We start from the raw sequence: 13,866 nt of genomic DNA on the forward strand, positions 1-13,866 counted from the left end.
ACACGCTTGGCATTTGGGGCAGTGAACTCACACCTCTACTTCAGGCTGGAACTGCCTCCCACAAGAACACCCTCCGATTAGCAGGCTGAGTCACGTTTACCTCGGTATATCTGTATTTCAAGTACATTCTATGTATATCGTACATACTAGAGTCCAGAGATGAAATATTTGTGTTCAGTATTATAATTAGCAAAAACATTTGCTTCCTTATCAGCATGTAGAAGATGAGTACGTCGACCTTTGCTGTCAAACCGCTGCACGGAAAATATGGGTTGTGCTAATGTTTAAAGTAAGTTTTCCTGTTTACAGACTTTCACAATATGAAATTAAAATAGAAGAAGAAAAAAAAATAATTACTGTTACCTTCACTTTACAAAAAGTGTGTCTGAAGCACAGTTTTGGTTAAATACTTCACCAAGGCTGAGCAACAAGTCATTGCCGGGCTGCAGAGCAGAGGTCTCCTTCCTCATCATCCCCGGGGCTGCCTGGGCTGGCTATCCTGGGGCACCGAAAAGCCCACGTCAAGGACTGTGCTTTTTCTTAACCAACAAAACTTAGAATTCTACCATTTAGAAATGAAACCCCCAGTGTTGCATTTTGTTGTTTTGTGTTTAGTCACTTTTTTTAATAATCAAACCAGATAAAATTACTAAAAATGAAATTCACAGACAAGAAATACTTTAATTAAATATTGTGTAAAATGAACATTTTTTTATACAGTTAAATATATGAAAAAATGTACAGATAAAACAATCTTATTGTAGGGTCTTTAACAGTAAAATCTACCATTTAGTGAAGCTTTCCGTCTGGAGACAATGAAGCAATGAGTGCATTGACTAAGTAATCTAAAACACAAACAGATTGCATTTATGAAGAAACTTGCAGACTTTCTTAACATGTACACGTGACCTCTTCCTTAGAGCAAAACCTTACTTAGACAAAATATAACGGAGGCAATTCAGTTCCAAAGTGACTTCTCAGGCTTTTCCACTTAGCTAAGCCTTATTCGTTATCACAAAGGAAATGCGTGCGGCATTTATCAGCTGTGATACGCTGTATCGTTCTTTTAAACCCTTTAATAAACACTTTACTAAAATGTGCATTTTTGCCCAGAAAGAAAAAAAAAAAAGAAAAAAAATAAGATCCCTCCTTTTTGGTTAAAACTTTAATTCTGCTGCAGTTTGCAACATGTTTTGCAGTGCTGCATTTGCAAACTATTTAGTGCAAAGTAAAAAAAAAACAAAACAACAACAACAAAAAAAAAAAAAAAAAAAAAAAACCAACCCAAAACTCCATGTTTCTCTGTATGGATTTGGCACGAAAAGCCACGATATATGACGGAGATCATTCCAGTTTAAAAAGTACAGTCGTCTATGAGTCTATTACAAAAGGTTCCATAAAAAAACCAATACACCTAAATAAACAAACCCCAAACATTTAAAAATTATGTATGATCCTGATTTTGTGTGAAACCTTTATCTTTTTTAAACAGTGCAGGGTTTGGGAGAATGCAGAGTGCAGCAGAAAATAGACACATAAAGGAGTGATATAATTGTACACCAGGTTTGTGCTTTTTTTTGTTTTTTACACCAGAAATCATCCAAATGAAGTAGTGATTAACAATTGTGGTGTAAGCCTGTGATAAAACAGCACAAAAGTTCTTCAAAGAAGTTCACTTTTAAGGCATCAGAGAAGTTAATGTGGCAAACATTTTAATTAAAACATCAGAAGTGAATTTATTTTAAACTTTAGGCCTCTGAATTTTTCCAGTAAACACAGTTCAGCTATGTGGCAAAGTCATGGGTGGCAGCTAAAAATGACTTTTTACAATCTTTTTTTAAAAAATTAAAAAAATAAAAAAAAAAAGGGAAAAAAAAAAGAGGAAGAAAAAAATGCAACCACAAAATAGATTCATCTTTTCTGTGGCTGTATCACATGCACATATTCTACTAGTATTCATTACAGCCATGTGGCACAATTTTGATTTGACTATACAACAAACAAGGTTTTTTTCAAAATTATTTGTTCTGATAACTTAAAAATAATATAAAAATAAACAATGAATTTGACTTTTCCTCAAAAATAAAAAAAAAGGATGGAAAGTCTAAATAATAGCAACTTTATGAAGTACAAATGAAATGTACGGACACTAATTTATTTAAAAGAAAAACATGAAGGCAACAGTTCTTGGCTTAATGCTATTCTCAGCATCACAATACCAGGCCATGACAAAAATCAAGACATACAAGAAAAAAAAAAAAAAAAGATGAAAAGCAATATACAAAATTTCAAAGATAAATACAATATTTATAGTTGATATGTTACAAAATAAATTCCCTTAGTGACTGCAAGTGTTTATGTGAAAGAAAGTGTTGCAATGAATAAGACTATTTTATTCCTTATAGGCTTCATAAGGAATAAAATTTGCTTTTCTAAATATTTAAGTGGATCTGAAAAAAATTCAAGACAAGTGTATAAATATTTAGCTACAACTTTGGCAAAATCACAAAAGTCTACAATTTTATAACCACATACAAAACACATTAGGGAAGAAGGATCTAGAAGTCAAAAGGACAATTTTCTGGTACAAGAAACATAGACTTCACAGTAGCCTAAGAATGCAATAGTATACAGTGCTAGCAAAAGTTGAAAAAATGTTGCAGATCACACTTGCTTAACAGGAAGCTCTAGCAGTGGAAGTATATTTTTTTTTTTTTTACCAACAGACAGTAGCAATTTTTTTCTCTGTCAGTGTGCTTGTTGAAGGCAAGAGAATTCAATATCAAAGTTACAATTTCTAACTACAATAAGTTACAAAGTTCCATTTCATTAAGATGAAGTTAAGCAACGATAAACCCTCCCGTGCCCACCCCCACGCCCAGGTTTTTGTTTTTCTAATCATATATTCATCCTTTCTTTTTTTTTTTTTTTTTTTTTTTTCCAGTTTGATGGCTCATAACCTCCTTGGCCCCCTTTTTTTCCACCACAAAAAAATATTTCACATTATAGAGATACACAACCATTGTGAATCTAGTTATGAGTACAGAAAAATGTTCGGAGGCATTTTTCATCAGTGTTTCATGATAATCAAAATGGTGCATCCACAAAGTTTCTCCCAACACATAGCAAGTACTAGACATAGCCAAGACGTAATCAGAAACTTTATACAAAATAGGCGTCGCTTTTTCCTTATTCTTCAGGACTGAGAAATGTGAAAATATGAGAAAAATTCAGTCAATAAAATGGAATTGTTCATGAAGAAGTAGGTTGTTTGCATGTAGATTCTTAATAGTTTAAATAAAATCTTTAAACAAAGTCTTTTTTTTTTTTTTTTTTGTAGCATTTCGATTTGTTGCTGATTCTGTGTGAAGATACTGTTTCCATCAGCATGTCTTAATATACTAAACTTGTCCCCTAAGCCCATCCTCTGAAGCTTGGTGCTACGGTAGGTAAACAAAAGTGACTTTACATTGGCGGGACTACAAGCCCAGACATCGCTAAAAGAAAAAGAGAAGAAAAATCAGCCGTTATTAGCACGCTTGTGTAAGGCACACCTGGTTCAAAGCGACCGCGATGCTCAGCACCAGCCCAGAGCAGGATGGGGCGGGCAGATGCAGTCCCGGGCTCCTGCATGCCATACCACAGCATCCTCTGACCACAGGACCACGGACAAACACGCGCTTTTCCCAGTGGAATGTTCCGCAAGGGCCTCACACTGCGAAAGGAGGCTCCGAGCGGGTGTTTGTGCACAGAGCTTCCCGACCTCAGCGCTTGCGGCATGTCTCCCAGAGCGGGGCTGAGAGCAAGGACGGGGGGCAAGGACCTGACAGCCAAGGAACGACACACAGTCACTCCTGGTTGTGTCAGGCATTCCTCGGGGACATCCCCACAGGGAGAAGCCCACCAACCACCACTTCGTGCTCAGACCTGGCATCTGAGCAGAAAACCTCCACTTCCACAGCTTTATGGTTAACGGTGGGGCTCAGCAAGTCAAGGACTCTCTAAGACCAAAGTCAAGTACTCCACACCTGTTCTCAACTCTCAACCACACACCATCAAAAGGCGTGGAATTAATACCCCTGACCAGTCATCTCATTTTTTTCTAAAAAATAAATACAAACGCTTTTTTTGAAAAAGATAAAGACTGAGATGCCAACAACTACTGCTTTTCTCCCAGTTAACTCTTTGGTAGAAACATAATTTAGATAGTCTTTAATTTTAGTGTTGTTTAATTTTTGCCATAATGATATTTCTCATTAATTTATGTACAACAGATATTAATAAATTTGTTCATGTAGTGATGTGAACTTCAATTTCTCAGTTCATTAATTTCAACAATATTAATTTATTTCGGATTCACTGTTACAGCTTTATGGTTTGGAAGAGCTGGCTACATACACATTTCATACGTAACACAACCTCCTACAGCAGCCAGCAGTGTGGTCTGCCTGGCATGAATCGCTCCAACGGCTGTGACCGGAGCCCCGAGCAGCTCTGGTCCGGCAGGTACCGGAGCCAGCTGTGCAAGCGGATGCAAAGGACTTACATGGGACTGTCTCTCTCTAAAACATGTCTGAAGTGATGCTCTTGAAACAGGTAAAAGTTTTCCAACTGTGCTACTTTTTTCACCAGTAAGACATCTCAAATATGTCAAAATTGAAATGGAAATTATAATTTTGCATAGTTTATAATACTGCATATTTTAAACCTAAAGAGCAACCAAACTTACAAAACTTAACTGGAGAATAATGCGCATATTGACAGACCCTTCCTACTCAAAACATTTCATTTCTTTATCATATTTCCTTATCATTTTCCTTATCGTGGACCTGTTGGAGCGAGCCCAGAGGAGGCCACGGAGGTGGTCAGGGGGCTGGAGCCCCTCTGCTATGGAGCCGGGCTGGGAGAGCTGGGGCTGCTCAGCCTGGGGAGGAGAAGGCTCCGGGGAGACCTTAGAGCAGCTCCCAGCACCTACAGGGGCCGGCAAGAAGCTGGAGAGGGGCTTTGTACGTGGGCACGTGGTGACAGGCCAAGGGGGAATGGCCTTAAGCTGAGAGAGGGGAGATGCAGATGAGCTGTGAGGCAGAAATTGTTCCCCGTGAGGGCGGCGAGGCGCTGGCCCAGGCTGCCCAGAGCAGCTGTGGGTGCCCCATCCCTGGCAGTGCTCAAGGCCAGGCTGGATGGGGCTGGGAGCAGCCTGGGCTGGGGGGAGGGGGCCCTGCCCAGGGCACGGGGTGGGACTGGGTGGTCTTCAAGGTCCCTCCCAACCCAAACCATCCTATGATTCTGAGTTCCACTAAATCTCCGGTACTTCCACACCACATTAGCCCAGGCCAGGGGATGACCGGGCTCTGTGTTTAGAGCTGCCGAACCATGTGCTCTCAGGTTGACTTCTTCTGCAAGTTTTCAGTCAGCAGAAAGCCTGGCACCTCGTCAGGCAGACCTAGAGAGGTTTGGTTACCTGGGGTGCACCAGAACTGGGGGATGCAGGAGCTCATTTCGAGGTGGTGTTATGCTACAATACAACCATCACCTGCCCTGGACATCAAGATCACCACAAGCCAAAGACATAAATGTTATGTCTTGGCGCCAGCATGAGACATCCTGCCTGCACACTAAGCAAAGTGCAAAAGTCCAGGACTGATCCAGACATTTGCTTCTTCAAAGAACAACTTAGCAGAGAAAAAGTCCAGACTTTTCTTCCAGAGGCTGTGTGCACAAATACCTTAATAAATGCCACATCATTATTTGGTACTAATACCCTGCACATCTTAATCACATGTTCATTGCAGTCTCACGTTTGGCTTCTGCTGTGTGAAAATTTAGGTTGGCTGCTGCATACTTTTCTGGGGGAAAAAAAGGCTGAATTATTTAATTTAAGTGATTTAGCCATTGTTGTTGAGTTCTATCTGTGGCACAATGGGAGGGGGGTGCAAAATTGGTGCTTCAGACATTTAATTCACTATTTATTTTAGTAGCAACATTTGACAATAGTGAATTTCTGCACTATGTTTCCTGCTGTGCAAATTGATACCAAATGCCTCCTTAAAAGAAAAATGGGGTGGCTAGTTTTTTAATAACAATTTTAACTGTTTCATCCAGGGGCATACCAGAAAATTAAGCAGGATGCAATTTTAAAAGAATATAGAGAACCTTTTGCTCTGTGTTACAGTCATAAAGCTTAACCAGAGAGCAATATCTTTCACAATCTATAAAAAGTAAATTACAATTGAAAACCAAATTTTGAACACATATTGTACCTCCAACTTCTCAGCGAGCCAGCACTTTCTGACTAAAAAATTTATTTTATACCTTAAATGCCCATTGTTTTAAGCAGGAAAAAGCCTCTGCCCTAAGGAACCCATATGCTAGCATCCTGCTCTTAAAAAAAAAAAAAAATGTGTAAGTACTTAACTTTCAGATCATAGTCTATGCAGTGGAAGTCATACAGAGTTAACAAGATTGTGACTTTTTGGGTAAGGCCCAAAGGCCCTTTTTTGAAGCCTTGCTCACAGGAGTGAGTTGTACCCACCGGACAACAGAGAGAAGGGTATCTCCTCTGTGAGCGGCAGCTTCCGAGCTCTGACCTGAACGAGGGTATCAGTCGGCTGAGGATGGATGCGCAGCTGCCAGCGGTGGCACACGAGTGCAGTGAGGAAAGGGACCACAAGTTAGCTCTGGCTGGCACTGCCTGCATGCTGCCCTTTCTGACATTTTCCTAGATTGCCTTCCTTTTTATTCTTTTTCTTCTCTTCTTAACCTCTGTCTTGGATCTCTTTAGCAAAAAAGTGAATCTCCTTGTTGGCTATAGACCTCTCTGTGTTTACTCTTGGGCACTAAGTCCTAAAACTCAGCATGGCTTTTTGGGGGACATGCTTTCTAGCAGCAAGGTCTTGCTTCTAGTGTGGTGGTCTCAGGTCATCCTGATGCTTGTGGTGATATTACCAAAAGCCAGAGGTTAAAGCAGCTCTACCTCTGCCTTATATTACGTTAGGAGACCAAAAGGTCTGTCTGAGGTCCAGATGGTGCTTCACAGTCCTGCTCCTGCCTTCTCACCATCCTAGATGTACCAAAAGCAGCATTTTGTCCACACACAGACAAATCCTATGGTGGTTCACCCAGCCAGGATCAGTGCAACTAACGCCCAAATCCTTGTAAAAGGACAATCTGTGTCTGCAGGGCTATTACATGTAGAGTTTTGCCATGCTTTCATCTGCTTCTGCCTCTGCCCAGCGCTAACAAACCTTCATACGAAAAACTGGGCTGCCTGGCCCCATCACATTGGTGTGCGATGCCTTGCCATAGCTTCCCTGAAAGCTGTCCAACTGGCTTTTATATCAGAATAAAGCTTATGTGGGGAAAGGGAACAAAACAAGCCATGAGAGAGAGGATATCCTGCCCTGTGATTGAAAGAGCACGTCATCGCTTCTTATCCAGACACAGACACTGCAGGATTTACCTTAGATACAACAGTGACCATGAGCTCTTCACTTCTGTCTGGGCTTGGCTAAATGTATGTGACCATTCCTAATGGTGCAGGCTCCTCAGCTGGCACTCAGCTTCTTCACATCCCACTGTATAATGAGGCTTTGTACCTCAAGATCACCAAAAAACTTTAGCTGCATTGGGCTGCAGCTCTTGAATTCCGTATTTTAATTTAATGTAGAAAATGTGCTGATCAGAAAACTCTCGAGCTGCTTGTACAGCATTCAGAAAGCAACTAATTAAACTCTAACAAGGGCTCAATGTCAACACATGAATAAGAAAATAGGGAGAAGGAAGCAGAAACCCCCTAAATAACTGTACAGGTAAAATGCAGCGTAAATAAGCATCTCCTGCATTCCTGGCTTTTCTTTATGACATCTCATGAAGGAAGCATATGACAAATCCACCCCTGTCTTGCCACTCGGTTCTGGCTGCAGTTAGTTCAAGGCACTGGTTGAGATCTGTGAGGACAACTGGGCAAAGCGTTGCCCACCTGAAGCCCTTTCTGAGTTCAGTCTGAATTAACTCCCTAGTTTTGGTTGGAAAAAATGCCGGTGCCTCTCTGCCGTGGTGATAACAGAACTCACCAGGGATATGTCAGATGCAATTTGATTTTATCTTCAGCCCAAGGGGACCCGAACCCACGCATTTTACCTTTTGCTAGAGTACTCTAACTCTCATGATATGGAGCATCACCTCGTGGTGCTGTGCTACCTTGTGTAAATAATTCAACTTTTTGTCACAATCCTGGAACTCAATGCTGTAACTACCAGACCAGAAAGACATTCTTGCTCTTTCTCTGGATCATTTTGCTCAATGCAAAATCATTCCATTTAGCTGCTTCAGCTGGGTGAGGAAAACATGACAATTATTTTTTTTTTCAACACTTCTGTTCATGTTTGGTTTGGCTGCTAAACCAAACCCTGAAGTTTCTACACATTCCTACATCTGGATAGATTTGTGTCTCAGAACTTCTGAGTGCTCAGAGGGGTAGGGACAGCCCAGTGAGGCAGCACTGCACATCTGGGGCACCTAATCTAGAGCTTTAGCAACACCCATGGGATGCAGGACTTCATTAGGGATGACACCAGATCTGCTGCTCAGGTTGCAGCATCCTAAAATTGGGGATTGAAGGGATTGTTAGGCCTTCACTGGGCTGTCTGGGCATGGAACAGCTTAGTACAGAGCAGGATTGGGCCTCAGCCTGAGAGCTAAATTCATGACCTATTTAACAAAATCAGTATTGGTTGATTCACAGTCATCTACCGGGCATTTATACAAAAAGCATTTTGTACCTGAGGATGAAGGCGTAAGGTTACTGGGACTTGGGGAGGTGCCAATGGAGACTGGGCACTGAGTGCAGGCATTTAACATGCCCAGTTCTTCCAAAAACACCCTTTGCAGTAATCTAGACCTTTTAAGCACCTGAAATGTTTAATATCTGATGGGAGGCCCTTTATTTACATACTGAAATTACATAAACTTAGATCATTTTAGTTTAGATCTTTAAATTATTTTAATTTCAGAGTAAATCAGTATCAACAAGTTAATAAGAATGTCTATAAATACCTTCTACAGATTAGCTCCCTCAGATCTAAGCCATGTGTTACCATTTTTTTATTATTTTATTTTAATTTTATTGTATTTCACTATTCACTTTTTATACAAGTGTCTTTTTATAAAGAGATGAAAGTAGGACACTGGATTATTTTATGGATAATCTTTTCTAAGAATATTGCTTAGAACTGGTATAGTTTTCTACATACACTAACATAGTGAAGCTTCCACTAAATACATATGCAATGACAGAAACTGTTAATCTAGTTATCCTTTTCTTTAACATCCATCCTACAATAAGATTTCTGTAGCTGGATCCTCAGCCCTTCATTAACCTGAGTGCACAATAAGCTCTCGGATGCTTTTTGGGGCCCAGAAGTTAGTAAGAAGATACAGGGATATCCATTTTGAGATGCTGCTCTTGAATGGCCTGGATTTTTGGTGGACAGGCAGTTCTGTGGGATTATGTCTCTCTAAAAAGCCTTAAACTAGATACCACAAAATGCAAGTGTCCAGAATTAGTCTGGCAAATCAAAATATCTGTCTTCCTATGTTTGCCTGTGAGCACTCATCATATTGTGGATATCACAGTAATACAAAGAATAAATAATACTGTGCTACCTACATTTTAACTAAGAAAGTCAAGAGGAGTGACGACTTTTGAGTGTCTGCAACCCTTTCTGATTCCAATGGGATTTGAAGTGCTTCAATTTACTGCACTGTGCTACGAGGCTCATGATTTGTAAAACACAGGCAAAGAAACGTTTCCAACGATTCTAAAGCATCTGACAGTATTAATTTCTAAATGTTAACATATGCCATAAAAAAAGGAAGACTTCTTTGTTCGCATTTTTATTCTTCCTCCAAACGTACACTGTATCATCATTCCTCCTGCCCCACTCCCAGCAGGTGACCATGGAAATTCTGCAACTGATTTATAGATGGTTCCTTACGTTACCCACATGAAAACGCACAGATTAAAAAAATGCAGAAGCTTAAGACTGCCTGCCTTAATTAAAATTAAAATTAAAATTAAAATTAAAATTAAAATTAAAATTAAAATATTTAGTTGTTCATTTAGGGAAGTAACCACTTTAACAGCACCGTAAGAGAGTGAGTTGGGACCAACAGAGCATGCAAACTAACTGCTAGCTAGTCCAAGGGAAGGTTAGTGCACTAAGAGCTTAACCTGATTTACACTCATCTGACACATTTTAAAATAACTGTTACATCCTATGTAAAATGAGGAAATCGCACCACGTTATGCTCGAATGCTGCTGGTTTTAAACATCCACAGAAATGTGTTCATAAAACGCATAAACACAAGGTGTCCATGAAACCCCCAAGAAGCATTCAGGGATACAGTCCTACTTTAAAATTAAGGCACGAAACCCTAAGGGAAAATGCCAGAAAAAAACAACTGGTGTTTTCTCTAAGATAAGTATTAAAAAGGAATTAAGATTTGCTCAAAATCTTAGCATATCATTCATGCCACCCTACTTCTTCTCCTGCTTTTGCATCACTATGAGAGCACCAGAAACCTAAAAAAAATAGCCAGGTACCTTTCTCCAAAATAAACAATCAGGGCTTGAGTGTATGCACCAAAAAAAAGCAATACACAGAAAACTGAGAGAGATCCAGCTCACCTTGAAGTCCATTTCCATTTGCACTGGTGCAAGATGGTGGAGGAGAGGCTTGGGGCCTGACAACAGGAGCAAAGGCGCTCTTTTGTTTCACTGCAGAGATGACATTGGCAGGTGAGAATGAGAAAATGCCGTGTGTACTGCTACAGTTTGAAGGGAGGGTGACCGAAGAGGCTGCCATGGTAGGGCTTGACGGCACTACTGCAATAAAGCAAAAATAATCAGGACTCAGATTGAGGTTTTCACGGCAAACACGGAAAAAGAGAGTGATAGGGCCTTGCCTCTTAAAATATATATAGATATATATATATATATATAAAAAAATATATATAAAAAAAAAAAAAATGAAATGCCTTGGCTTGGCCACTCTCTGGATAACAGGCAAACTCTTTTGTGTTGGACTTCTGTTACAAATTGCGCAGTCCAATTTTTTTTTTCTATCTGAGATTGTATTATGGCACAAACAGATCAATTTATTATATTCATTTTTATGTCCAGCCTCCAGAGTCACCCCTCCTTTTATCCAGTAGCTCACAATATAGGAAATCAAAACAATGCAAGTATTTGATTTTGTAGTAAATATGAATCTATATGATGATGTGTTACCAAAAATAGACACTTACTGCCATAAGGAGAGTTAGCTGAGGAGCCATTAAGAAATCCAGGGGAACCTGGTACACCTAGATTGGGCATGCCGGCATTGCCATATCCATTCATGCTATTGCTGACTGTGTTGTAATTGGACTGCTGAGGAGTACTGCTGGGAACATATCCTCGCGGGGAAACACTGCTTGTGTTGCGACTGTAACCTACTGTGTTAGAAACCCCCCCACCCCAAAAAAATAATGTTATTTTATAATATAGACTTAGGGCTGGGGGGTTTCCTCATGCAGCATATATTACACAGTTTTAATTGATTGCACAGCTTTGCTCTAAGTTGTCTCTTACTGCCCTATCAACTCTTGCAGTTTGAGATAACCTTATCACGCCAACCCTACTTAAATCATCTGCGAGCACTCTATGTTGTCTCTCCTCTTAGCACAGACAGCCAACAAAAGCTCTCTTCGATCCAGCTGTGTCAGGTGCCTTCACGTTTGTCTTTAGGAGCAATTATCAACAGGCTCGAGTCCCGCTTTGTACCAACACACTGCATGTACTTTCAGCCTCTCCAGACCTTCAAATGCCATAGCTGACAAGAAAAACTTTTTTGTTGCAGTGATTTACTTTAAAAGGCTGTTTTGGGGTCTTCATTTTATGATTGATATTTTTGTACTAACAACAAGCTCGTACTTTCATAAGGTGTAGCCATCAGTGAGAACTAATTCAAGATCAAGTACAGAATTTTATAAGGCTTATTAGCTTGGGAAATGCATTAAAAGACAATCTTTTTAGAAGAGGAAACATAGCAGAATCAGGATTTTAAACAACATTTCATTCCTATCTGAGCAATCAATTTAATAATTACATTGCAAGCAAAAAATATGGGTTTGAACATATCTAATAATCCTGTTTCCCTCCTTTCATTAGTATCAAAATTAATTTTAAATGCAATATGCTGCATGCATTTTCAATTACAACAGGTAAATTAAATCAACTATTACTTTTATTAGTAACATATATGTCACACATGCCTATAAACAAAGTATTTTAAAATCACAGACATCAAATTAGATTTATCTGTGTAAATATTCCAAAACCAGGTGGAGATACCTAGACATAATTGTTTTATAAAAACCATACAAGCTGTATATTTACTGTGAATAATAAAGAGCTTTCTACACTTGCCAATTTAATATTTTTTTTCTGCTGGAGATGCTTTATGATAACAGTAAACGAAAGAACAGGAAGAATTAAATATTATGAGAAAGTTAAAGACAGCATTTCATTACGCGATCAGACATATGACTATGGGGAGAAAAAGAGGTAGAACACAGCAGTGACATCAGAGCGTATTAATAGGCACCGGCCAAAAGCAGTCAACAACGTGAAGGATTAACTCTTGAAATCCCACATACCTTGGTCATTTGCTTGTGATGTTTCGGAAACATTAACGGCGAGCTGGCTGCTGAAGGAGTTCACTCCCATCATGCCAGTGTGAGCAGGAGTGTTGGCTAGAGTGGGGATCTGGTTGTGATTGCGTGGCACACTGTATAACGCTTCAGCAATGTCAGCTGCTCGTTTCAGGATTATTTCCTATCAAGACATAAAATAAGCACTGACAACTAAGAAATTGATTTGTGCAAATATGCCAAGCTGCAACAACATTAAAATTTACGGAAGAGATTCACGTGAAATTATAGTAAGGGTGGGGGTTTTGCTGCTTGTTTCAACTACACGTTCTGTTTTGCTTGCTACATACCAGCTCACTATGCAATTTCATGGCAACCCAGGTAAGTATAAAGAAAAAAAGAAACTAAGATAAAATTACAGTTTAGTGCTGTAAGTCACATGAAAATTGTAACATGCATTTCATTCATCCAGGGCAGCAGAGGTATTTTCAGCAGTTTGCGAAGTACAGTATATTTTATCCGCTCTGTTGAGCAGATTTCTTTAGGACTTCCCATTAGTCACTGTATATTTTGGCCCGAGTTCAAGGTTATTCTCTTGCCTTAATGATTGCTTATGCTTTTGGCACCTTACACTTAATTGTCATTTCTGATAGGCAAACTAGCGATGAGAAGAGAATGGGAAGATGAAGCATTTCCCTTGGAGCATCGCATCACATCAGACTGCCCTCAAGGTGGCTGGCAAAGCCAGGCTGTGTAGAAAAAGAATGTGCTGATGCTCTGCCAGCTTCGCAAATAGCAGGTATTGATTTACATATGTAGGCGTGTAGACAAAGACTGTGCTCATGACCTACCTGGTTGTTATGGGGCATCCCATACAGGGCTTCAACAAGGTCTGCTGCTCTTTTAAGTAATACTTCCTAAAGAAAAACAAACAACCTGCGTTATGTTTCACTAAATGCAGCCATCATTCCAAGAAGGAAAGAGAAGTGTGTAACACTGGCAGTTTGTAGTGGCATCGATAATTACGAGGAACCGACAAAGTGGGTAAAACACATCATGAGCTATCCTGGGGCTCTTGCTATATTTAGTGGATGTATTACAAAGATAGGAAGGTATTTTGTTTTGGAGGGAAATACTGCTTATGGTTTGAAGTCAAAGTTAGATACGAGCCT

At 39.8% G+C, this 13,866-nt stretch overlaps 1 protein-coding gene and 1 long non-coding RNA gene across 4 annotated transcripts in view; one reads left to right on the forward strand and one right to left on the reverse strand.

Annotated features, from left to right (window-relative positions):
- LOC114015875 (uncharacterized) overlaps window positions 1-3,476 on the forward strand; it is a 36,944-nt gene extending 33,468 nt beyond the window's left edge. For both annotated transcript variants that reach the window (XR_008733895.1, XR_008733894.1), the window contains exons 6-7: window positions 215-289; window positions 3,341-3,476. This is a non-coding gene — a long non-coding RNA (uncharacterized LOC114015875). The remainder of the gene's footprint in view (window positions 1-214; window positions 290-3,340) is intronic.
- EBF3 (EBF transcription factor 3) overlaps window positions 1,563-13,866 on the reverse strand; it is a 122,890-nt gene continuing 110,586 nt past the window's right edge. The window contains exons 12-16 of one of the 2 annotated variants that reach the window (XM_055720830.1): window positions 13,546-13,611; window positions 12,701-12,878; window positions 11,309-11,497; window positions 10,689-10,886; window positions 1,563-3,497 (exon numbers count right to left, since the gene is read on the reverse strand). In XM_055720830.1, coding sequence (XP_055576805.1) covers window positions 3,466-3,497; window positions 10,689-10,886; window positions 11,309-11,497; window positions 12,701-12,878; window positions 13,546-13,611 — 663 coding nt within the window. In that variant the 3' untranslated portion in view covers window positions 1,563-3,465. The remainder of the gene's footprint in view (window positions 3,498-10,688; window positions 10,887-11,308; window positions 11,498-12,700; window positions 12,879-13,545; window positions 13,612-13,866) is intronic. The other variant, XM_055720831.1, reaches the window with a different exon arrangement.

Source organism: Falco cherrug, chromosome 9, assembly GCF_023634085.1.
Source record: "Falco cherrug isolate bFalChe1 chromosome 9, bFalChe1.pri, whole genome shotgun sequence".
In the NCBI taxonomy this organism is placed as follows: Eukaryota; Metazoa; Chordata; class Aves; order Falconiformes; family Falconidae; genus Falco; species Falco cherrug.